The sequence below is a fragment of the Rhinolophus ferrumequinum genome, chromosome 6 (genome assembly GCF_004115265.2).
Source record: "Rhinolophus ferrumequinum isolate MPI-CBG mRhiFer1 chromosome 6, mRhiFer1_v1.p, whole genome shotgun sequence".
NCBI lineage: Eukaryota > Metazoa > Chordata > Mammalia > Chiroptera > Rhinolophidae > Rhinolophus > Rhinolophus ferrumequinum.
In genome coordinates this window covers 40,587,149-40,612,937 of record NC_046289.1, presented here as the reverse complement: position 1 = coordinate 40,612,937, position 25,789 = coordinate 40,587,149, and the positions used below count along the sequence as shown (strand labels likewise).

Below are 25,789 nucleotides of genomic sequence, written 5' to 3'. Positions count from 1 at the left end.
GGTCAGTTCCTTTAGTAGATAAGGAAGATGGGAACCAGTGCTTAAATGAAGGGATTCCTCAGTAAGATTTATCTATATCTATATCTATATCTATATCTATATCTATATCGTCTATAGATATGTCATCATTACAACAAAGGAGAAGGCAGAGTTTATGAGTGTAGAAGTACAGGGGAAGGTAAATGGGTAGGGTTGGTCATGAGAATATATGGGTGTTCTTTTCTGGGTGCTGCTACTTTTTCACTGAAATAAGAAGCAAGGTTACCAGCTAAGCATAAGGACGGGGAGAAAGGAAGTGGTAGAGATTTGAAGAGAGAGGAGAAGGTGTGAAAAAAGTCATTGTAAGTTGACTAAGAAGATATGGAAGAAAAGCTGGGCAGCACTAAGGACCCACTTGAAGTTAATATCTGTGCATTTGTGGTTGTGTGTTTACTCAACACTCATTAGTTGCTCAAGGACAGGCTGCGAATTGGATTCAACCAAAGTTGGGGATTTTATCAGCTTGTATGACTGAGGGACAAAGAGGCAGAGTTGCTATGAATTGAAAGGGAGTTACCACATAATACACTACAGAAGCTAAGCCTGGTAAGGTAACACATGAGGACATAAGTGTTTTAGAGACAGTAAAATGGCAATAGGCTCCATAGATTGGTGTCCTGAATTCTTGAAATCAGGGTACAGTGGGAGTGACCTGGAAAGATAGGAAATGGACATAAGAGAATGGAAAACTTGAAATCTTCCTTTCAACCAGCTGGAGTTATCTTGGTCTTAGGGCTTTCTGCATATTGATCCCCTTTCCTTGGACATTTAATTTTGGAATTTGGGCTGAAACTTAACTATGTTGAGAAAGTCCCAGAGCTGTAGGATTCCATGATACAGTATAGGAATGAAACTATGTTACATTGACGGGGAGACAACTTAGTAAGAAACCTGAACCTTAATAATGCTAACAATTAAGGAAGTACCAAAATGTAAGAAATACTCAAACAGTGAAAAGTTCATCTAACCAGGTGTTCCTAAACCACGGTTTAAGTCCTTTGTACCAAGGCTTGGTTATAGCTACATTTTCTAAGACAATTCATCTAATCACCTAGCCCTTAAGTTTTTAAAATAATAGCCCCTAATTATAAATAATTTTCATCTGTGAAATAAGGGTCTTTGTTCAGTGAGTTTCAAATGTCTTTTATTTGCATCTCTTTAAGCATTAGTGGCATAAATTTACAGAGGAGCCATTTTCTAACTTGCTCATTCCTAGAAAAATCCTCGCCTCTTATCCTGGAGAGGCCCCTTTTCATGAGGCCCTAAGGAGCTGCCAAAAGTAGACCAAACATTAAATAAAACACAGCGCCCCTCTGGACTCCATAAATTTAGAGGTATTTTCTAAACCTGTGTCATGAGTGATTAAAGGGCATTATATCAGTGGTGATAAGAAAGATTTCTGTTTTAGATAGATAGTTCTGCAAGATAACTTCTGGGTCCTGCTAAACTCTGAGATTTAATAATCGTGAACTTCTTGGTATATTAAGAAAAGTCAGTCAAGTTCACAGCCTTTGCTTTCTCAGAACTGCTCAGTCTGGTCTCAAAGGTGTTCATTCTATGAGAACAGGCTAGAAAAAAAAAAGTGAGCAGCCAACTTGGTTAAATAGCTCCTGAAAATAGTATCTACAATTGAGGTGCTTCGGGGAAATCTACATACACAATTGTCAAACCCTTTCATCAGCACACTAAAAGGGTGAATTTTAATGTATATGAATTATATCTTGTTAAACCTGACTTTTAAAAAAAAAAAAAGTATCTGTAAGATGAACTCCTGGTCCTCAAGTCAACATTTCAGATAAGTTCCTTCCACCCTTTAGAGATGGCAGATAAACAGCTGTCCTGTGGAAAAGGGCCTTTTTCTTGATTCTTTTTCTCTGTAATCAGGGTATTTCTGACTCACTAGTTGTCTATGTCCTTACTTGGTGACAAAGTAAAAGAAAAGGTTACTGGTCCCTTCATCTTTAATTTCTTATATTTTTCCTCTATTCACTCCTCATAATCAGAGAGATATTGGCATGGCAATTTATTTTATGTACCTAGAGCCGTAGCTTTCAAAGCAATACTGTTTAAAAGAATAAAACATGACTCTGTACGACATATCCGAGATGTGTCCTAACCTTCAAAGATGTGATATAAAGTTTGACACTTGAGTAATGGGGAAACATTAAAGAACTTCGTTTTCTTAAGGATGTTGGGCGGAGGAGGAACAAATCTTGCAGTGTGAATACTAAGAAGACATTTCAGAAGGTCAACATTTATGCAGGGCCCAGCAAATGATTATGTGTATTGGTTAGTATTATCTTCCCAGCATGATATTACACACCGAAAAAATAAGCACTCCAAGTTGGGGAAAGGCATTTGAAAAGTTACTATGAAGGTTAACTTGGTTGTCTATCAGTGAAAGGATTATAGGAGATTTTTGTTTTCTGAATCTCTTTGCACTTTCCATTAATGGCTACGTATTTGGTTTATAAGAAAACCATATTTTAAAAAGTGAATTTGGGAAAAATGTGCCTCGTGCTGTCCCTGACACTAAACTAATAAAGAGGAGACAAGCCGTTGTGTGTGGCGTTTTCAGGGCCTGTGACCTCACACTGGGATTCTGTCTGAGATGAGTGGTGATAGATTGGTTGGTTGTGGGGAGCGGGCATGTGAGGCTTCTGCTATAGGGAGCTTTTTCAGCATGGGGTGATGTTTATGGTTTCGAAGAGAGCGTTTGTGTAACTGAACAACTGGGAAAAGTTATTGATGCTTTATATATTGCCCAAAACAAGCCAGAATGTATCTGGTTACTTGACGATCTGTCCCTTTCTTGTCAGGAGACGTGAAATGGTGAGAGGGAAGAAGGTGAAAGTCACAAGCTTATCTTTTGCCCCAAGGAGATAGAGATACTTGAAGAACAGATGAGATCAAGAGTCTGGGAGATGCCCTTTTGGGGCATATGCTCCATAAGCCTTTGTGCTACCAAACAAAAGCCATGGGTGGCAGTCTGTATCCAGGAACATTTGGTGGGGCCACACAGAGGGGCGTGAATGATGCTGCGTGCCCGGTACTCATTCTCAGAAGCCGCAAACGTTTACTGACGCATCTAATATACATAAGGCTGGGTGCTGGGGAGACTCTGGAGGACTTTCATTCTTTTAACAAAAGTTTTTTGAGCCTTCATATGTATACGACAGATAAGGTCTTTGCTCTTAGTTCACACTTAGAGAAGGAGAGAGACCGATGACATATACATTAATTCAATAACTTCATATTATTGTAATGTATTGGAGAAAATCACCAGGGTGATGTGCTAGGGAATGACAGGGCCTGGGAGGGGGCCTTTCAGATGGTGCGATCAGGAGGAGATGATGACATTTGAACATAGGTCTGACGGAGAAAGCAGAGGCTGTGTGCAGCACCACCCAGGGGCAATGCAGCTTTGCAGATGGGGGAAACCCCCGGCAAGTGGGAGGACTCTCAGGTGAAATCTGGCTTGGCCTGTTGAACCAGTGCAGACAGACAAACAGAGCAATTTTGGAGATGGAAGAGCAGGATTGGTCAATATTTACGGAAGGAAGGCTGCACAGAATACAAATAACACCAGTCAGCCTGCAGTTTTTTAAAAAGCCACAGAAATGATTTGGTTCATATTAGCACAGGCTCCTGGGCTGGTGGTTTGGGTTTGAGGGACTGAGGAGGTCACTGTAGTCACTGAGGACGGTTCTCAGAGGAAAAGAGGCTCGAGCTGTGCTGTCAGATACAGGCGTGCATGAGGGATGACAGATACGGCAGAATCATGGCTGCCCTGGGCATGAGCTGTGTCAGGAGAACAGAAAACAGGCTGCTTTGGCTGAAGATTAGGGCTGGTGATGTGGGGCAGCAGAAGGCAGTGGATATTTTGATGGAAGCAATTGCTATATGTGCACAGATGCTCTGCTGGCCTTTACATACAGGAGATAGGGCTGAGGAGGAGGCAGAACCCAACTAGCCTCCGGCGCTAGGCTTGCAAGTTTATTCTGTGGCCACAGAAAACTTTTACAAACACTTATGTGGACATGAGACTTTCCCTCCAGAAGATACCAATGAAAGAGCCTTCTCAGAATTATTGAAGTAGCACATCCGCTCAGTGGGTGGTTTCCTTAGAAACACTGTTACCTGGACAGATGCTTAAGTATTCAATAAATCCTTGTTTACCAGTTTTAAATCACAATTGATTTTCATATAATTACCATCTCTTCCATCGGTTGTCACCGCAAATTAGAAAGTTCAAAATTGGATGTAAAGATCTACTTACCCTTCCCCCAAAACAGATTTCCCCGCCTTTGGATTGTTTGGTGAGTTCTTGCTTATTATTAAGTTCTCACTGAATAGAGAGAGTCACAGTTGGTCATCATCATAGATTTTTCCCTTTGCTTTTTTTAGTCCCTGATTTCTTTTCCATGTTCATTGTTGCAAGGATTTGAGATTATGTATGTAATGTTTTTAGGTCACAGTGCTTCGTAATTGCTCAATACATGGTGGTAGTCATTCTGTATTCCTGTCTGCTCCTTGTATAGCACTCCATAATTTATAACATGCTATCATAAACATCAAGCACACTTGTGCAGTCCTGGAGTTATCTCCACCTTACAGCTGAGCCGCTGAGGCCCAGAAAAAGTCAATGGTTTTCCTACTGTAAAACAGCTGGGAGTGTCAGAATACACTAGAATTCAGGTCTACCGTCTCCTAGTGCCTGTTTTTCCACTCTTGCACCACCTGTCAGTTGCATCACGAAGTATATCTCTAGACAACAGTGATAAAAAAACAAATCTGAATGGAGGAGGTCCAATTTTTCTTGGGTGGGCTGCGTTGAGGAGCTCAGCCAGAGGACTTCTGTTACCACTTTATAAGCCTACATGGCCATGGGAGCAGTGGCAAGGAAGCTCAGGCAGCAAGGGTCCCTGAAGTTGGGGGTTGCCTAAGGCTTGAGATCCACTGAGGATTTAGGATTGAAGCAGTGTTTTGGGGTTTTTTTGTTTTGTTTTTTTTAAGAAATTAATTAACCAGTGGATAATTTCCTACAAGGAGACAGAAGGCCACTGCCTGTCAGATCCCCCTTTGCCTGCTGCTCTGGAGAATTAGACATCACTGGGTTAACAGAGCCATTTCTATGGAAACAAGCTCATTATTTTTCTTTTGTTGGAAACCTACTGGTTCATGGTCTGGGCTTCCATATTTTAAAAATACAAAACAAACAAACAAAAAAACAGGAAAGAAAGAAAATCCAACATATGCCATACAAAATACTAATCTTTTTTTTTCCTTGGAGTGAACAAAGCCCACATAACATCTAAGAATGCAAGCCGCCATTTGGGATACAAACTGTTTCCTTATCCAAAGCTCCGATAAAAACTAAAAGCTTACATGTCATTTTTAAGTTGCAACATGGCCTATTCATTCCTGTTTCATTTTACGAAATCTGTGAAATCCGTGACTTTGAGTCAACATTTTTCAAGAGCTGTGTTTTTGTCACGGTTGTTAAAAGCAGATAACCAATGATGCTCTTTCCAAGAGGAAGGCTGCATCTCGCAGAGATGTTTCAAAAACAACATTTTACTGGAAAGCAGAGAGCTGTCATTTCAAATAATGGTTTCTGGCACCCCAGTGAGGCAGGGAAGCTGTGTTGTGTCTTACTCTCCATCTATACAGCATAAAAGACTCCCATGCTGGTTTGAGGGAAATCAGATGGGATCTTGTCTTGCTCCCATTTGGTAAGTGGCAACATCCCAGCAAACCTGCATGAAAATAGCACAGAGTGGATTTTAAGTTGATGTTGCTCCCTTGGTTCATTTTCTTCCCTGTTGGCATCCTAGCACTTTTGCTTGGTACAGCTTCCATACTAGCCCTTATTTGCATTTGCTCTCCCTGTAGCTACAAAGACCATAAAAATTGCTATTATGTTTGTGAAAATGGCAAACATATACCATAGTGCCCCAATTAGGATCAGTCTGCTGCCTCTAAAAATACGAATTGAGAAGGGCTGGAAGAAAATCTTTTCCTGGGGAGCATGATTCAGACACACCCTTTTCACTAATGTTCTGACTTAGTCTAAGCCTCAGTTTCCTCTAATTAGGGAGGCAGTGCTTACTTACCTTCCTGGAGTTATTGCGAGGATTAAATAAGATAATGCTTTAAGGCACTTGACCCACTTCCTGGTACATGGCAAGCCCTTGGTTTATAAACTAATATTCATTTTCAGTATGAGTTCTTGGTCCTCTGGTGAAGGAACAGAGCTTTTGGCTTGTACAATCGAAGTCTCAGAAATGAAAAGCCCTAAAATATGGGGAGGGGAAAGAGGAGGAGGAGGAAGAGGCTCAGAAGGGTCCTGTTCTGTTTGGTTTATAAATCCATCTTTTCACTTTAGCCAGCGTTTTGTCATCCGGCTCTCTGCATTCCGGCTCCCGTGTCTCCTTTGCTTTACTGGATTCCCTCCCCTCCTGTTCCCCTCCTTCTCCCCCTTCCCCTCCCTTCTCTTCCTTCCCTCCCTTTCTCTCCCCTCTTCTCCCTGGTTCCTCTCTCTTCTCTTCTCCCTCTCTTCTTCAAATACCGACCAGCGCCTGGTGGGGTAAAAGATCATGTCATACCCCTTATCTCCAAGCCAAATCTGTGTGGATATACCCTACCCTACCCCTCTCTGTCCCCCCACTAGGCTCTATTCTCATCTTTTTTTATTTTCCACCTCCAGCCTCCACCCTACTGCTCAAAAATGAGCAAGGGCAAGTGAGGAAATCAAGACATTGTGACACCCAACAGATGCCTTTGTGACATCTCCGATGGTCGAAACACATGATTGGGAAAGAGGGAGTGCCCAGGTGTATTCCAGCCCTAATACTCTGGGGCGTGAAAGTGTTGAGGGAAAAGCAACAAGCTTCACAAATAAATCCCTTGTTGTTTTAAAACGTCCTTAGTGGCTGGAGAACCAAAAAGAAATTAGTGTATGCTGATTAGTACAGATTGAAATGTGCTATTTTGGTATCTTCACGTCAAAGTGGCCAACTGGTAACAGAAAGAGATGTCTGACAAAAAACTACCGTGAAGCCTGGCAGGCTATTTTACAATGATTATTTGATTGACACTGCAGCTGCTATGCATAAATTCACTAGTGTTCTGACTGTTAAAGCCCTTCACAGGAATGGATATTAACTGTACTCTTTGTATGTATAATCTAATCAATGATGATGGTGCAGAATAAATAAGAGTAGGGATCAAAAAAATGAGTGGCAAAATGACCAAGCTAAACTTGGGTTGTGGTACAAACAGTTAACAAACGTATTTATCTAGGTGAGTAATTGTAGAGGCTCTGAAGAATTCTAAATTGGAATAATTTGAAATTAATCCTCTAATTCAAAAGCAACTTACAACCACTCAGCAGTGATACGGCTAACTGACAAATGAGAATAATAAAGGTACCATCAGGTGACTGGGAGACTATAAACCTCTAATTTGTTGTCTAGACTAGAATTGTTTGTTTCATTGCCAATGTAACCTGAACCTGTAAATATACAAAACAAATAAATCAAACCCCCATAGCACCTATTGCAAATATCAAAATACAGTTCTAAGAAACACAAAGTTGTAATTAAAATAAAGGGCCATAGGGACGCCCGCTGGATGCCAGGCTTAAGAAAACACCATCAGAGTATGAAAATAGAATCTTCCACAATTAACCTATACTCTCTAAGGCAAAGATCCCATTATCAAAACATTTATTTATCTTTGTGCCACAGAAATAAGGGGTTATATGTTGTTCCTAAGCCCAAATGACAAAAAAAAAAAAAAAAAAAAGTGTGGTTTCTTAACAGAAAGAAATTAAAATGCTGGATGCATTTGTAGAAAAAGAAAACTCATCTAATGGTTATTATTCCACGATAGGCCTATCTCTCACATTGCTGGGGTTGGCTGGGGGCGGAGGAGCTCCTCTCAGCAGTTGAAAAGAATAAAATGCCTTCCGTATTACTCTTGGGTTTGGAATTCAGGTGGGATAATGAGGACATTCTTGCAGAGTCCTGCCAATCTCTCACACAAGCTCTATAATTGTTCTAAGGGTTTTTTGTTGTTTGCATTCTTTTGCTCACTGGCAGATAGAACCCAGCATAATCTCATTTCATGAGCACATTGCAAGAAAGAGGCTATGTTCTCTTTTAAATAAGCAGGAACCAAATATCCATAAAGCATAAAGCTAATGAGAATTATGAGCACTTAGCACTTATTCATCACTGGGAAGGTAATAGGGCTCATAAGACTTAAGTATAAAAGCGCAGTTAGTTGAACCTTTCCTCATGGAGTAGAAAAGATTTTTTGAACAGGGTCTTTGAGCAGATTTTTCATTCCTAGCTCTATGGCTATTTTGTCAGTGTCCTTTCTCGTTGACGGTACCATGGGCCTTTTGAGCAGCATAAGTCATTGTTGCCTGGCACTCTGCAAGGCATTCGAGTTCCTGCCTCTGCTCACTAAATGCCAGGAGCACCCCTAGTTATTGCCATAATCCAGACCGCCCCTACAGATTTCTAAACGCCTCCTAAGGAGTGGTACCTCTCCTACTGAGAACCACTGCCAGTGGATCCAGTGTGGGGGTTGGAGAATAGATGGAATCCCATTTGGGATTTCCAGAGGATAAAGTATTAGAATTTTAAAAAGAGCTTTTGGCTGTAGAATTCTGAAAGAATTAAATTGCAGTATTATAGTTCTCTGATTCAAACTCAGAGATGTCATATCCCATGCCATACCTTATTTGCCAGATGATCCAGTACTTGACAGGTGCTACCAATCGCTGGGCTAAGAACACCTTCCTGGACCACAGTGTGTCACTCAAGCATTGCCCAACCTTTGACCGTCACCCTTGCTGACACTCAGAAATGTTCTGAGATCCCAGAAGTGACCTCAGGAATCCAGAGTTTTCCCGAGAACCAGACTCTGATTCTATTTCCCTCTGCCCCACCAATTTCTAGAAGAGGTAGAGTCCACAGCTGGGTGAATCTCTGGAGTGGGGGCCAGGCTGGGCTCCTGCAAAGGTGAACTCCAGTGCACCACAAGGCCATCCAAAGACTGAGCTAAACGGGTGAGGGGAGAGCAATGTGTAGAAATGAAGCACCCCCTCTTTTAACTAAAAGTTTTTAGTTGTTTTAAGAGGTGTGTATGTTTTAAAGCTTTGTCTACATGATCTTTTCCGCAGAATGTTACTTTTTCTTTTAGCTATTTCAGTTAGTGTATTCAAAACCATTTCCTTCCCTCTTAAAAAAAAATAGTTTCTGCCCAATTTGGATTACATGTAAAATGAAACAGGAACATTAGCAAAGAGTATGTGATGTGTGTTTGTGCTTCCCTTAGAAACTGCCTAAGCATCTAACAGGACTCTGTCAACACTTTTTCTTGGCCCCGTTATGTTCACAAGATGCAAGGGTCTCCCCTGCTGAACAACACTTCTCATTGCATGCAATTAATCTCAACTCAGGTAGGTTTGGACAATAAAAGGCTTCCTCTTCCCCACTGAGAATCAATACTGTAGCATTTCTATACACTAACTGAACAATCTTAAAAAGATATTAATTTAAAAATTCCACTTACAATAGTGTCAAAAGAATAAAATACTTAGAAATTAACTTAGAATAGAATTAACATAGGAATAGAATAGAGTGTCCAGGAATAAATGCTCATATATATGGTCAAAATATTTTCAACAAGGGTGACAAGACCACCTAATAGAGGAAAGATAATCTTTTCAACAAATGATGCTAGGAAAACTACATATCCACATGTAAAAGAATGAAGTTGGACCCTTACCTAACACCATGTACAAAAATTAATTCAGAATGGATCAAAGACCTAAACATAAGAACAAAAATTATAAAACTCTGAAGACAACATAGGGCAAAAGCTTCCCAACATTGGATATGGCAGTGATTTCTTAGACATGACAACAAAGGCATAGGCAACGAAAGAAAAAGTAGGCAAATTGGACTTCATGAAAATTAAAAACTTTTGTGCATCAAAGCACACAATTAACAGAGTGAAAAGGCAATCCATGGAATGGGAGAAAATATTTGCAAGCCATATATCTGATAAGAGATTAATGTCCCAAATATATAGAGAACTCCTAAAACTCAACAACAAAAAAAAACTGATTCAAAAATCATCAAGGGACTTAGATAGACATTTCTCCAAAGAAGATATTTAAATGGTCAATAAGTATAGGAAGAGATGTTCAACATCACTAATCATTAGGAAATGCAAATCAAAAATATTTCTCACTTATTAGGATGACTTCTATAAAAACAAAACAAAACAAAGCAAAAACAAGTGTTGGTGAGGCTAAGGAGAAATTGAGATCCTGTGTACTTTTGATGAGAATGTAAAATAGTACAGCTGCTGTGGAAAAGAGTATAGCTGTTCCTCAAAAAAATCAAAAATAGATTTGCCATACGATCTAGAAATTTTACTTCTAGATATATATCCAAAAGAAAAAGTAGGGTCTTGAAGAGATACTTGTGCATCCATGTTCATAGAAGCATATTCACAGTAGCTAAAGCATGGAAGCCACCCAAGTGTCCATCAACAGATGAATGGATAAGCAAAATGTGGTCTATACATACAATGGAATATTATTCAGCCTTAAAAAGGAAGGAAATTCTGACACATGCTACAACATGGATGAACTTTGAGGACATTCTGGTAAATGAAATAAGCCAGTCAAGAAAAGACAGATACGGTATGATTTTCACTTCTATGAGCTACCTGGAATAGCTGAAATCATAGAAATAGGAAGTAGGATGGTGATTCCAAGGCTGAGGGGAGAAAAGAATTATTTATTGGGTATAGAGTTTCAGTTTTGTAAGACGAAAAGAGGTGTGTGTGTGTGTGTGTTATAGTCAAATGCCTCAAGCTTAGAAGATAGGCTAACTTTTCCTATTTACCATAGCCACTTTTTAGGAAAACATATACTTCTATGAAACACTGGTCTAGGACTCTACAGTTCTATCAGCCTCCAGGAAGGGGATTTCATCATGTTGTTATGGGAACACAGCTGGATGTGAAAAAGAGGAAAATGCATGAAATGATTCTAAAAGTGGCACTAGACTCTGTTGGGTCATATGGTAAAAAACAAGAACAATCAGGATGTACCTTCCTAAAACTAGGAGCACAAATCAAAGGCTATGTTTACTTTTAAGTCCGTTTAGGTTTCAGATGTGTTCTCTCCCCAGCATTTCTAGACTTGCATCCTGGCACATTCCTCTTCTTTTCCCATATCGACACCCCACCTCTCCACTTACCTCCTCCACCTGCACAGAGGTCTCTTTTCTTGGTAGGTAGAGTAAAGGCCCCCCAAAATGTCCATGTCCATGATATGTTATGAATGAATGTCCATGAAAATGCTATGTTGCGTGGCAAAAGGGAATTAAGGTTGCTGATGGACTTAAAGTGGCTGATCAGCTGACCTAAAGATAGGGAGATTATTCTGCATTATCTGGGTGGGCCCAATTTAGTTATAAAGGTCCTTAGATGTGGAAGAAGGGGAAGGAGGAGAGTCAAAGGGAAAGGTCAGAGTGATATGATGTGAGAAGGACACAACTCACCTTGGCTGGCTTTGAAGATGAAGGGCCAAGAGCCAATTAACGCTGACAGCCCCTAGAAGCTAGTAAAAGAAGGGAAACAGATTCTCCCTTAGAGCCTCCACAAAGAACACAGTCCCGCCGGCACCTAGAATTTAGCCCAATTTAGTCTGAAATAGACTCCTGACCTTCAGACTGCTGACCTCCAAATTCAGACTCCTGACCTCCAAATCCGTAGGATAATAAATTTCTATTCTTTAAGCCACTAAATTTATAGTAATGTGTAGCAGCACTGAGGATTTGGTAAGTCTGTGATAGTCTGTATCCTCGTGTGATCAATTCTAGTTTGGAAGAAATATTAGCTTCACAGAACAATGCCCAGGGCTTGTAGATCATGGTAGCTTCCAACTCTGAATGAATGGAAGAGTTAGGCTACCCTAATGGATACGTTAATATTCCATCTTGGCTCTGTGAAGTTTTGTGAGGCTGTTAGATGTTTGATTTGGGCACATATAGTTTTCCTGTAGGGCTGAGATGATTGGGTCCCTAACCAAGCTGATGCAATTGTACTTGTTAAAGCCTCCTTGTTTCTTTTTGTGTTTATTTTCACATGTTCCCTTGATCTTCAAGCATATAAAAGTAGAGTGCAGAGATCTTTGTGGTTTTAAAATCCTTCAGTCTTCCTTCCCATTTTATTGCTTCCAAACCCTTTGAAAATGAGTTGAGGGAACAGTTAATTTATCTTCCAATTTTTTAATCTTCCAATTTTATACTATAAATGTTGTTGGGTAACTTATTTTACAGTATTCTTTATCAAATTGCACTCTCTATAAAAGGAGTTCTTTGTTTACAGAGAGTTATATATACATAATTTTTTTCTTTTGTCTTGAAAAAATAGGTATCAAGAAATAAGAACCAAAGGACATAATTTATAGACTTTTGCTGTTTTGGTAATTAAAAATTGTTTTATGATTTTAATAAAAATCTATGTATTGAATGTATTATAGGTTATTTTTCCTTCCCCAGGTTTTCTATTTTTCCTCTTTCCTTTTTTAGATGGTAATCTGATCCTACTTTATTCCTAGATAAAAATATTCATCAAAGCTAGCAAAAGTCACAGTTTTTAATATAATGTCTTCAGAACAAGATTTAACTAGTGTTAACTGAAGCAGTGTTTTAATGCTTCTCATTTCTTGGGACGTGCACTCTATCTGATTAAATTGCAGCTCTTGGACATTGTTTCATTACTGGGTGTCAGTGACCTCAGGGGGCACATTCACACAGATGGTCCAGAAATAGCATATGGCACCTTGACATGAAGCGAGACCTGATCAGAAAGTGGGGAAAATGGGCCCTGAAAATAAAAGAGGACACTTCCCAAGATGAACAAGAATAAAGTGAGATAATGGGTCAAGAAAGAATTAGAAGAGAAATGAAATTGTGATAAGAACTGGAAGGGGGTAGAGGCAAGGGGAGGGGATCTGACAGAGCCAGGGGCAATGAAACTATCTCACACTCTACATAGGTACAGAATTCCACTCTCTAAACATTTATGTCCCATTTCCATATTTTAAAAAGTAGTAAGCCTGTTGTGCTTAATTTATAATACATAAATATAATAATTTATGATGTAATTAACAATGTACACACGGCAATCCCCCACCCTTGACATTATAGATGTGCTTCTGAAGAATTGTGAGTAAAGTGAATAGTTGTGAATAAAGCCGTATTTTAGAGACAAGAGAAATTACTCTTTAAAACAGTGCCGGATAAGTGACACTGCAAAGCCACACCTCCTATTATAGTATCTCCGCAGTTTAATAGGCCTGGGTGGTCATAGTTAACCGTAAGGTTGTGTTTGAGCCCATCAAAAGAACATTGTAAACTTGGTGTCTTTAGTCCTGAAGGATTATATAATTTACCACTGCTGACTCTTCTTGCATTTCACTCCTCATCGTCTGAGGGCACTTAACACAGTATCTGACAATACGAGTACCCAATAAATTAACAGTAATAATGCACTCTGTCACCTTTATGATTTTGAACTTATTTCATAAATTAAGACAATTCTAATAACTTGCTTTGTTAATGTGGCAGCACATTTTATTCTAACTGACTTGGTAACATTCTTCATTTTTTTCCCCCTAAATAAGGATTGAAGGGCAGAAGGTGAGGGGGTTGGAAAAGCGAACCCCATGTGCTGGTGTGCTTGACAATCATAAGCAGTACTGGATTGGGGATGTAGGGAGCTACATTAGCCTGGCCTGACTCAGCCACTTTTTTTTTTAAATTAAATTTATCGAGGTAACATTGGTTAGTAAAATTATATAGGTTTCAAGTACAATTCTATAATACACCATCTATACATTGCATTGAGTTAGTTCTTCCATCACCACACATTTGACCTCCTTTACCATCTCCTTCTATTCCTCCCCCTTACCTTCTGGTAACCACTAAACTGTTGTCTGTGTCTATGAGTTTTTGTTTGTTTGTTTGTTTGTTACTTTCAGTTTTATATCCTACATATGAGTGAAATTATATGGTTTTCAACTTTTTCTGACTTATTTCGCTTAGCATGATAATTTCAAGATCCGCTGTATTGTCACAAATTGCAGCCACTCTTTTGAGATCCCCCAGTTATGATGAACCTGCACATTTGGTAGCTCGTGAATTCTCTGATGCATTCTTCCTCCTTCTTTTCTTTCCTAGTGTGTCGGAAAACCCACCCAGCACTTCAATGGCCAGCAACAACACTGCCAGCATAGCACAAGCCAGGAAGCTGGTAGAACAGCTGAAGATGGAAGCCAACATCGATCGGATAAAGGTAAGGACAACAAAACCCACACAGCTCATCTATCCTTGAATATAACGAGCACGATTTACAGCCAACTATCATTTACTACGCTTTCCATAGAGAGTGATGACACCAGTGATGATGGAAGAAAAACTTAATAATTTGGCCAAAGTTTATTTTTGTAATATCTTGCCTTCTTTAGATTTCTCCAGCATAAAACAATAGTATAAATTAAAACTGATTCTCCGTGTAGAATTAAAAACAAACAATAACAGCAAAACAAAAGCAAAACATAGCTCATGACTGGGTTCTACCCAAGGAAATCAGAGAACACAAAACATAGAAGTCCAGCAGTCGACCTCCCTGACCTTGCAAGGACCTTCTCATTTGGGTTTTAATTTTTTTCTGTCCAGATTAAGGTTCTAAGTTTATCTATCTTTCGTTTTTAATCCTTTTAATTCACCATTGCAGGTTATTATTTTTTCCATCTTTATACTTTATTGGATTTTTTTTCTTCAAAACACAAAAAGCACACATGGTCTCCCCAAGAAGTCAAACAGCATAGAGGTTTAATGGACATTGATAGTCAACTCTTTTCTTTCTTTCTCTCACTCCCCGGATCGAATCTGATAGCTTTGCCTTAAGTTGGGCCTAAATCATATTGAGCCAGGACTTAAAAAACTAACTCATTGTTGGCCGATTTTAAATGTAAAGTTGACCTACACAGTGTCATTATTAGCAGATAGCTACTGCAGGATAGATAAAGTGAATTTTTGTCAACTACCGAATCTTCACTTCCCCAGAAGACCCAAGAATTTTATGAAATGGTACTCAGAAACACATGTCATTTTACTAAAATAAAACCAGAACATTCTACAATATTTTTTTTTCTATTTTCTCCATACCTGACTTAGCAACCTGGACAATCCAGCCTCCTTTGGAGTGTGCTTCTACAGTAAGGGTCAATAAGGCTTATAGTTCATGAGTCCATTCTACTTCCTGTTTTTGTAAATAAAGTTTCATTATAACACAGCTGCATTCATTCATTTACATATTGTTTATAGCTACTTTCATACTACAACAGCAGAGAAGAGTAGTTGCAACAAACACCACGTGGCCCAGAAATCATAAAATATTTCCTCCCTGACTTTACAGAAAACTTTGCTGACCCCTGGTCCAGAGCAATATTTCTCTGCCCATCTGGACATTCAAATCACATTCTGTAAGCAGACTGATTCCAAGACCATATCCTAGACCAACTAAATTAGAATCTCTTGGGGTGTGCTTCAGGCATGAATATATTATTTTAGTTATTAGTTAATGTCAATGTATAGCCGAGGGGAAGGGGTTAGAGCCTTTTAATTCCCATTCAGATATGTGCTAGAGATTGAAGGGAGAGCTGATGTTCCTCCATAAACAAGCTGAGCCATGGACAATTTTCCACCTATCCTAAATCTCCTTTGTAAAATTTGAGTCCTGGTAACGGGCCACAAAATGTAAACATCTTCTATTCTTCTTGCAACAGCTTTCATTCTTTTTCTGTATTCACAAATGAAATAAATAAAGGGTTCCCACTATCTGCCGTGCTCTTTTACCACCTTCCTCTTCTCCTCTTTCCCCCTTGCCTCTTCTTTTTTACTCCCGTGCTGCCGAAGTACAGTGTGGCAGGGGGGCATAATAACTGCTGAGAGAAGTGAGGTGGCTCAAGGATTGTAGCATCAGAAGGAGTCATTCAGTTCAGTTCTTTCATGGGGAGGGGTAGGTTCTGCCCATGGACGTTCTGGGAAAACCCACTTTGCCTTTTGGGGTGGCTCAACTAAGATAAAAGTGTTTGTGGTTGGTATTTTGTGTTACTACTCAGCACCCCCAGGCCTGGCTCCTAAAGGAGGATATGACAGTGTTGGTGGAGATGAAAAGCTGACAGTGGGAGGAAGATGACAGATATAGACCTTTCAACCATAGGTCGCACCTTCATCATTTCTCACCCGAACTAGTAACTGCAAGGGGCTTTTAGCTGATCTCTGAAATCCCATCTCAATTACCTTCCACATTGCTGCCAAAGAAAAATTTCTATGATAAAATCTCATAATGTTCCTCTCCTACTGAAAATCTTTTTGTGATTGCCATCATCTGTAAAATAAAATTCAAACTGTTTTTAAAGTTTATTTTTCAATTACAGTTGACATACAATATTATATTAGTTTCAGGTGTGCAACATAGAGGTTAGACATTTACAAACTTACAAAGTGATCCTCCCAATAAACCTAGTACTCATATGACACCATACACAGTTATTACAGTACTATTGATGATATTCCCTATGCTATACTTTACATCCCTGTGCCTATTTTATAACTAGTAATTTGTACTTCTTAATTCTTTTCACCTTTTTCACCCATCCCTCCCATCTGACGACCATCAATTTGTTCTCTGTATCTATGAGTTTGTTTCTGTTTTGTGCATTTATTTTGTTTTTTTAGATTCCCCAGGTAAGTGAAATCATATGGTCTTTGTCTTTGACTGACTTATCTCACTTAGCATGATACCCTTGGTCCAACCTTGTTGTTGCAAATGGCTAGATTTCATTCTTTTTTATGGCTGAGTAATGTTCCATTGTATATATGTACCACCTCTCCTTTATCCATTCTTCTATCGTTGAGCACTTAGGTTGCTTTCATATCTTGGATATTGTAAATAATAATGAACATAGGGGTCCATATATCTTTTCAAATTAGTGTTTTCGATTTCTTTGGATAATACCCAGAAGTGGAATTGCTGGGTCAGATGGTAGTTCTATTTTTAATTTTTTGAAGAACCTCCATACTGTTTTCCATAATAGCCATACCAATTTGCAATCCTACCAATAGTGCACAAGCATTCCCTTTGTTGACATTCTTGCCAACACTTGTTGTTTGTTGATTTATTGCTGATGGCCATTTGACATGTGTGAGCTGATAACTTATTGAGGTTTTAATTTGCATTTCCCTGATGATTAGTGATGTTGAGCATCTTTTCATATGTCTGTTGGCCATCTGCACGTCTACTTTGGAGATATATCTATTCAGGTCGTCTGCCTATTTTTTAATCAGATTGTTTGGTTTTTTGGTGTTAAGTTGTATGAGTTCTTTATGTATTTGGATATTAACCCCTTATCAGATGTATCATTGGCAAATGTATTCTCCTATTCAATAGGTTGTCTTTTCATTTTGTTGATGATTTCACTCACTATGCAAAAACGTTTTAGTTGTTTTAGGGCTTGGTTATCTGCCTTTAGGAGTCCCTTCAATGCTTCTGTAGTTCTATTTGTTTTTTTTTTCTTTTGTTTCTATTGCCTGAGGAGACATATCCAAAAAAAATTGCTAAGAGCACTGTCAAAGAGTTTACTGCCTATGTTTTCTTCTAGGAGTGTTTATGGTTTGCGTCTTACATTTAAGACTAACCCATTTTTAGTTTATTTTTTATATGGTATAAGACAGTGGTCTAGTTTCATTTTTCTTTTCGTGTATCTGTCCAGTTTTCCCAACAGCATTTATTGAGAAAACTGTCTTTTCCCATTATATATTCTTGCCTCTTTTGTCATAGATTAACTGACCATGTAAGTGTAGGTTTACTTCTGGACTCTCTATTCTGTTCCATTGATCTATGTGTCTGTTTTCATGCCAGTATCATGCTGTTTTGACATCAGGTAGCATGATTCCTTCAACTTTGTTCTTCTCAAGATTCCTGTGGCTATTCAGGGTCTTTGGTGGTTCCATGTAAATTTGGGGATTGCTAGTCCTACTTCTGCAAAAAATGCCATTGATAATTTTTGATGGGGATTGCATTGAACCTGTAGATTGCTTTGGGTAGTATGAACATTTTAATGATGTTAATTAATTCTTCCTATCCATGAACATGGTATATCCTTTCATTTATTTGCATCTTCTTCAATTTTTTTCTTTAGAATTTTTTTAAAATTTATTTTTCAATTACAGTTAATATACAGTATTATATTAGTTTCAAATGTTCAACACGGTGATTAGATATTTATCTGCCTTACAAAATGATCACCTTGATAAGTCTGGTACCCATCTGACACAATATGTAGTTATTACAATATATATGACTATATTCCCTATGTTATACTTTACATACATCCCATGACTATCTTTATAACTGGCAATTTGTACTTCTTCATCCCTTTCAGCTTTTTCATTGTCTTTCAGTTTTCCAAGTACAGGTATTTTACCTCCTTGGTTAAATTTATTCTTAGGTATTTTATTCTTCTGATGTAATTGTGAATGGTATCATTTTCTTAATTTCTCTTTCTTATAATTCATTATTAGTATATAAAAATGCAACCAACTTCTAAATATTAATTGTATATTCTGCTGCTTTACTGAATTCATTTGTTAGTTCTAATAGTTTTTTAATGAAATCTGTAGGATTCTCTATAGATAGTATAATGTTCTGCAAATGATGACAGTTTTACTTCTTCTCCTTTCCAATTTGAGTGCCTTTTATTTATTTTTCTTGCCTGATCACTGTGGTCAGATTTCCAATACTGTGTTGAATAAAAGTGGTGAAAGTCCTGTTCCTGATCTTAAAGAAAAAGCTTTCAGCTTTTCACTGTTGAGTGTACTGTTAGCTGTGAGTTTGTCATATATGGCATTTATTATGTTGAGGTATGTTCCCTCTATCCCCACTTTGCTGAAAGTAGTTTTTATCATAAATGGATGTTGAATTTTGTCAAATGATTTTTCTGCATCTATTGATATGATCATATGATTTTTATTCTTCATTTTATAATGTGGTATATTACATTATAAAATTTTAACTCTTCAGCAGAGTATGCAAGGTTCTTCTGGCTCCTGTCTGTCTTCAGCTTCACCCCTTCCTTTTGCCCACATTCTAATTCCCTTCATGGGAATTTCAGATGCCTGGAACATTCACTCTCCTCTCTACTTTCTGATTTACCAACTTTGATGAATTTATGGTTCCTTGAAGACTCAGATCAATCATTATATCCTTTAGGAAGTTTTCTCCAGACCCTCCTCCCTAAGGTTGGATTTTCACCGTTTTCTCTTCGGTTGTTCATTTATTTATTTATCTAATAAGTATTTTATTGAGAGCTTTCTAAGTTGTTAGACCTCATTAGATCCTAGAGCTATAGGATGATTAAAGATGAAGACATGATTCTTGCCCTCTGGAATCTCCTATTCTACTAAGGGATTACAAAAACATATGAACAAGATGTATCATGTATCATTGATGCCAAAGATATCTAAGAAGCATAATTACCAAATATCATCAGAAAGAAGCCAACTGAATCACACCCTGAATCCCTTTGTATACAACTTGTAAAGAGACCAAATAAATCACTATTGAAAGAAAGACAACATTAGCCTAATCAACTGAGCACCAAGGAGTTGCCTTCCTAGGTGATTTTCACATTCAAATCTCTGAATCCCTCTTGACGTCATTAGACCTTAAATTGTTGGAAATGTAGCTGTAGCTTGTATTTTAACATTTGTTCTGCACATCAGAGCCAGGCAGGCATGCTGTGGTGAAGTGGTCGGATTATTTTAGTTTAGCTGTTGGATAAAAGTGCGACTGTGTTGACACAGTTGTCAGCTAGCTGTTTTAGGGCTTGGTTATCTGCCTTTAGGAGTCCCTTCAATGCTTCTGAGCATTCAGGTTTCTCCACCTACTTTCCATGCACAATCCTGTCAGCTGGAAAGGGCCTCTCTCTGAAGATTCCCAGGCTGTAATTTTCCAGTGAGAGTAGTGACCTCTTCAAGCCATCATTTCTGGTAGTAGTGGCTTTATATACATCTGGCAGAGCCTACTGTGGCTTAGGCCACAGGGAATAGGTGGTAAGGGGACACAGCTGGCACTGGAGCTGTCAATGGTCCCTTAAACAGGGGACAGCCTTATCCCTAATGTGGCCTCTAGAGTAACTTGGGTTGCATAGAGTAGCCCTACTGTAAAAAGATCTGAATAGCATATTCATTTTTAAAACCTTCTTGTTTTCCTATCTTTTTGCATCATAGATCCTGGGAGATTTGGGCTAATGAACCCATTATCTGTTCATAAGCCTCAGGCATATATAAATTATATTCCCAGCCTTTCTGTGTTTCTTTGTTAGCATATCATTCAGGGACAGAAAGTAAAGAGAAATCAAAGGAAGCTAGGAAGGGGTGGCGAGGGGAATATGGAGACTGTGACACTCAGATATGTGAAGCAGCAGTATACTCACACGAAGGTGAATGAAAGAAAGCTTGTTTCGAGAGCACAAGTTGAGAGAGCATGTATAAAAGTAAAGGACAGCATGACTTCAATAAACCTATTACTCGTTACTTATGTTAGGAGTCTTTGGGTTTCTAATAAGAGGTCCCTAACCCAAGCTAGCTTAAGCAGAAAGAGGAGATTGATTGTAAAAAATACAGGGTGTTTCAGATTCCAAGAGCAGAAATGTAGCTGGGTAAGCAGTGAAAGTGAGAACTAGAAGGCCATCAGGAACTGTGAGTACCCTGTTACATGTCTCTGCTTCTCTTTGTGTGTCTGCCTCTTTCTTTTCTGAGGAAGAAAAGATTTTTCGGCTGCCTATCCCATGTGGCAGACATAAGATGGCTCCCAGGGCTCCCAGAATCACATTCACAGTCCCAGGTCCATGAAGAAGAGAGAGATTGATTCAATCCCTTTTAATCTCAATTCCATATTCCTAGATTGGCATCTCTGTTCTAGCAAGAATGAGCCATCTGCAGCTGCAATCAACTGACATTAGAATTGAACAACATTGTACAAACATGGCTCCTAGAATTAACCCATTCATGTGCATGGGAAGGGGATAGATATTTAAGGAGGGGGAGGAATCACTGTAAGCTGGGAAGATGCTCTTTGACAAAGGGTGTTGTTAACATCATAAAAAATAATGTAGATAATAATGAGAGCAAAAGAAAACTAAGACCAGAAGCATAGGTGAAATGATTGCTTCTTTACAAATTGGATGCTCCATAAATTAACCCTACACAAAAATGTCAAACTTATTTTTCTTTCTCCCAAATGTTCCCAATAGACCTTTCCAACTGGCTCTTCTTACCATCCCAAGAATATGTTGTGCAAATTCCAGCCTCTTTGGTTATTCCAGCCTCTTTGGTCCCTCAATGAGAACACCTTTCCCCCTTTTTCTTTTTCTTTCTATCATAAACTGAATGTTTGTATGTTGAAATCCTATTCCCCAGCGTGATGGTATTTGGAGGTGGGGCCTTGGAAGGTGAATAGGTCATGAGAGCAGTTAGTGCTCTTTTTTAAAAGAGACACCAGGGAGATGCCTTTCCCCTTCCACCATGTAAGGACACAGTGATAAGATGACCATCTATGAACCATGAAGCAGGGCCTCACCAGACACCAAATCTGCCAGCCCCTTGCTCTTGGACTTCCCCACCTCCAGAACTATGAGAAATAAATTTTGTTGTTTATAAGCCACCCAGGCTATGGTATTTGTTATAGCAAGCCTGAATAGACTAAGGCACTGTCCAAATCGTACTCCTCTGTTAGGGGCTCAGCTCAAATCCCCACTTGTCCATGAATCTTTTTTACCATTCTGACTATATTAACTAATCAATTTACTAATTAAATTTTACCCTTACCAGATACATTTTTTTCAAGTAGACTATATAATCCTCAAAGTCAAAGACAGTATCATCTACTTCTTTGCATCCTTCATGGTGCTGAGGTGTGCAGGCATTCGGGAAACACTTCTTTTACTGGGAGCTTTAAGTTCACGTACTAAGAGTGTCATATTATAAGACGTTAGGGATTATATTCTACATGACATTTCCAATTACATTTATGGTTTGGGAAATTTCAAAGATTAAGGTAACTGGCTAAATAAAGCTGTGCTAATAGGAGAAAATTTAATGAAATATTAAAAAGAGCAGAATTGAATCAGGATAAGTAAAGTCTATATGTATTGTGTATGATTATAAGTAGCCAGCATTTATAGTGTATCTTCTTTTTTAAAACAGTTCAACATAAAAAGAACAGACTGATTTTCATAACTGGCAAATATGTGTAAATTATTGAACCAAATAGTAACATTTCTAATGACTAAATCATCTTTCTGATGATTGACTCATGATAAATTGGAACTCAACTTAACGGAAAGCTGTACTGAGAAATGGGCCAGTTAGATATCATGCTTGATATTAAAGAGGGGACATATATCTTAGGTCTGGGACTTTCCCAGTATTTTTCCAGAATTGAAATTGAAAGTTTTAACATTCTTTCTCTGAAAATACGTGCATTCAGTTTATTAGGCAAAAGGAGATGCAAGCCTCCTTATAGGCCAATTGAGAATATTTTGAGGGATAATAAAATTAGCACAGTATATCAAAGGACGTATAGAGGAAAGGGCTGTGTTCAAAGATGGCCATTTCTAATTCATTTGATTTGCTAAAAATGAAGCAAAAAGTTAACATTTAACTTAGTTGTACATTAATAATTGAGCATAAAACGTCATTTTTATGAGAGTTGGTATATTTTTTAAATTTATAGATATTTGTTAAGTACCAAGTACATGCTTAGCCTTATGCATTGTACCCAGGAGCTAGAGAAGTAATACTGTAAAGCCTTGATAGTTTAAAATCTCTGGGAAATGAATTTTTCTTAATCGCCTAATTTTCAGGTCAGATGATGTCTCCCTTCTTAAAAATATAACTATTTTGGATGACAATTCCGAAGTCTTTCTTCTTTTATTAAGTAGGATAAATTACATATAAGGTACTTTTCTTGATGACTATTGTTTTTGAAAATTAATTATTCTTATTTCCTTTTAAAAATATCCTATTGATATATACCATCAATTTAATATCACCTTGGAGAAGCGAGAAAGAAGCCTACTTAGAATGCTCACACATTAAGTGACAAATAAAAATAGTACATATTTATCTATACAATTATAATTTCTCTAGTATCATAGTCACAGTTTGATCCTGGATGTTCTTCACAATCACAGTGGAAAGATCCATGAGGCTCACCTTTGGCCACCGGCAGTGATGCGGGACTGCTTGGGGACGTGGGCATCCTGGTGACTTGCTGCTCTCCAGTCCTATGTTCATTATCTTGCTCCCCATAGCACCTCTGTTATTTTCAATAGAATTCCAAGGCACAGCAAAAAATACTGAGGGGTTTTTTCCTTGCATTTGTTAGCCCTTAAGCTAGATGTTTAAGTTTTCCCTTACTTGAATTACATACCAGGGGTGCCAAAAAATGTATACAAGTGGACACTTTGGTCAATGTTGCTCAAGCAGTGGTTCACCGTATTCAGAAGTGTCTGGACGCTGATGGTAACCACCCTGAGAACCTCTTGTAATTCCAGAATTCAAACATGACTTGTATTCATCTTTTGTTATCGGTATATATTAAGTATTACAATGTTAATACAGTTTTCCTTTCTTAAAATGTGTGTACATGTTTTTAGGCATCCTCTATTAGTGATTCAAAGAAAAATAAAGCTTTAAAGTAGCTGACAGCTTTTGACGTCAGTAAAGATCTTTCTAAACAAATGTTAGACCAATCTGCCCTGGTTTGAAAATGAAATGATCTCTTCCCAAAGGTTCGGCAGTTTCTTTTGCCTTCAACTTTATTGCCCAGCCTGTGACCGGCAATGTTCGATGTTCACTATAACTTCCCATTTCAAGCCTCCATCCCAGTGTAATCTTTGATGTCGTTTTAAGCAACAAATTAAAGTTGTCATCCTGGATGGCTCCATTAATGCCAGCAACTTACCTGAAAGACTGATTGAATGATTGATATCTTTAATGCACAGGCATTGTCCTACGTGCATAAGCAATGACAACCTGTCAGTGCTTACTTCTTTGCCTGATGGCTCGCAAGCATTTTGTGACATCAATTTTAAGATGTGATTCAAAAGATAGAGTTGGGTGGAATTAGATAATTTGAGGTTATCTTAAAAAAAATATGTGTCTCAATTTCAGGATGTAATGAAGACGGAGCTATATCCTTGCACACTGTTTAAATTCTTGGGTCTGATTTTTATCCTTACAGACAACTGCTTCTTTCAGAACTGTCAGGGTGTCTGCCTAGAGTAGGTTCCTTTTTTTCATAGCCTGCAATCACAGTCTGGTGGCCTTTATTGGGAATGTCTAGAGTCTCCCTCCCTTTACTCCCTGGTTCTCAACCCCAGTCTGGTTTGGTGAGGCTGTTGGATCACTGGGTTTCAGCAGTTGTCAATCTGGGGAGATCCTTGCCGTTATTACAAGTAAATTCCTTCACTGGCACATTAGTTTCCCCTCCGTAATCAAGGACATGCTCCACAGCTGTTCACCCCAACCACCTGCCGGTCCTGAATCATCAGTCTTTGTTCTCTATTTCATCATTTCCATCAGCATACAAGCCTGGTGTTATTTCTCCATCTTAAATAAAATTTACACTTTTCCTCTTGAGTCCCCTGCTTTCTCTTCCAACAACTGCCTCATTTGTTTGCTCTGCTGTGCAGCATAACTTCTTGAAAACGTTGTCTGTATTCAGTGTCTCTAATTTCCCTTTCTTTTGGGAAAATTATTTTTACTCTGGAAATAATCTCAAAGGTACAGGAGTGTTGCAAGTACAGTGCAAAGAATTTTGTTTTCCCCTGAACGATTTGAGAGTAAACATTCTTTTTTATATTTATTGAATTATATTGATATGTAGCTTATAATCTGCTAGTGTCATCATTTATTTTGATGTTTAAATTGGAACAGACTAAAAAGCTGGCTGTTGTGTTGTTTTGACAGCCTCCATCATTCTTTGAGTGTTTCCTTAGTTTTGGACACAAGAAGATGTTCTAGGATCCTCTTGTTATTTTCTTGCCCAGCCCTGGACTCATCTTTTTCTCCAAAGAGCACTAGTTCCTTTGAGAGTGACATTTAGAAATCAAGATCTGGATGTTAGATTGCTCATTGCTGAAGTGTTGATGCTCCTACTGTGTTTCCCCGAAAATGAGACCTAGCCGGACATCAGCTCTAATGCGTCTTCTGGAGCAAAAATTAATAGAAGACCCGGTATTCTATTACATTACATTATATTACATTATATTAAAGACCTGGTCTTATAGTAAATAAGACCGGATCTTATACTAATTTTTGCTCCAAAAGACGCATTAGAGCTGATTGTCCAGCTAAGTCTTATTTTTGGAGAAACACGGTAGTTCTTCTCAGTAGGCAGAGCTAGAGAACGAACACACACACACACACACACACACACACACACACACATACACACACATACTCTTTTGCATCTATATTGATTTTTTTTTTTTTTAATTTACCAGCTTAACCATTTTTTTCTTAAATTTTATTGGGGAATATTGGGGAACAGTGTATTTCTCCAGGGCCCATAAGCT

General features: G+C 38.4%; 1 protein-coding gene across 5 annotated transcripts in view; it reads left to right on the top strand.

Moving 5' to 3' along the window:
• The window catches only part of GNG2 (G protein subunit gamma 2), a 109,680-nt gene that overhangs the window by 72,768 nt on the left and 11,123 nt on the right, over positions 1–25,789 (top strand). For all 5 annotated transcript variants that reach the window (XM_033109067.1, XM_033109066.1, XM_033109065.1 and 2 more), the window contains one exon: positions 14,319–14,433. In XM_033109067.1, the coding sequence (XP_032964958.1) occupies positions 14,347–14,433 (87 nt within the window). In that variant the 5' untranslated portion in view covers positions 14,319–14,346. The remainder of the gene's footprint in view (positions 1–14,318; positions 14,434–25,789) is intronic.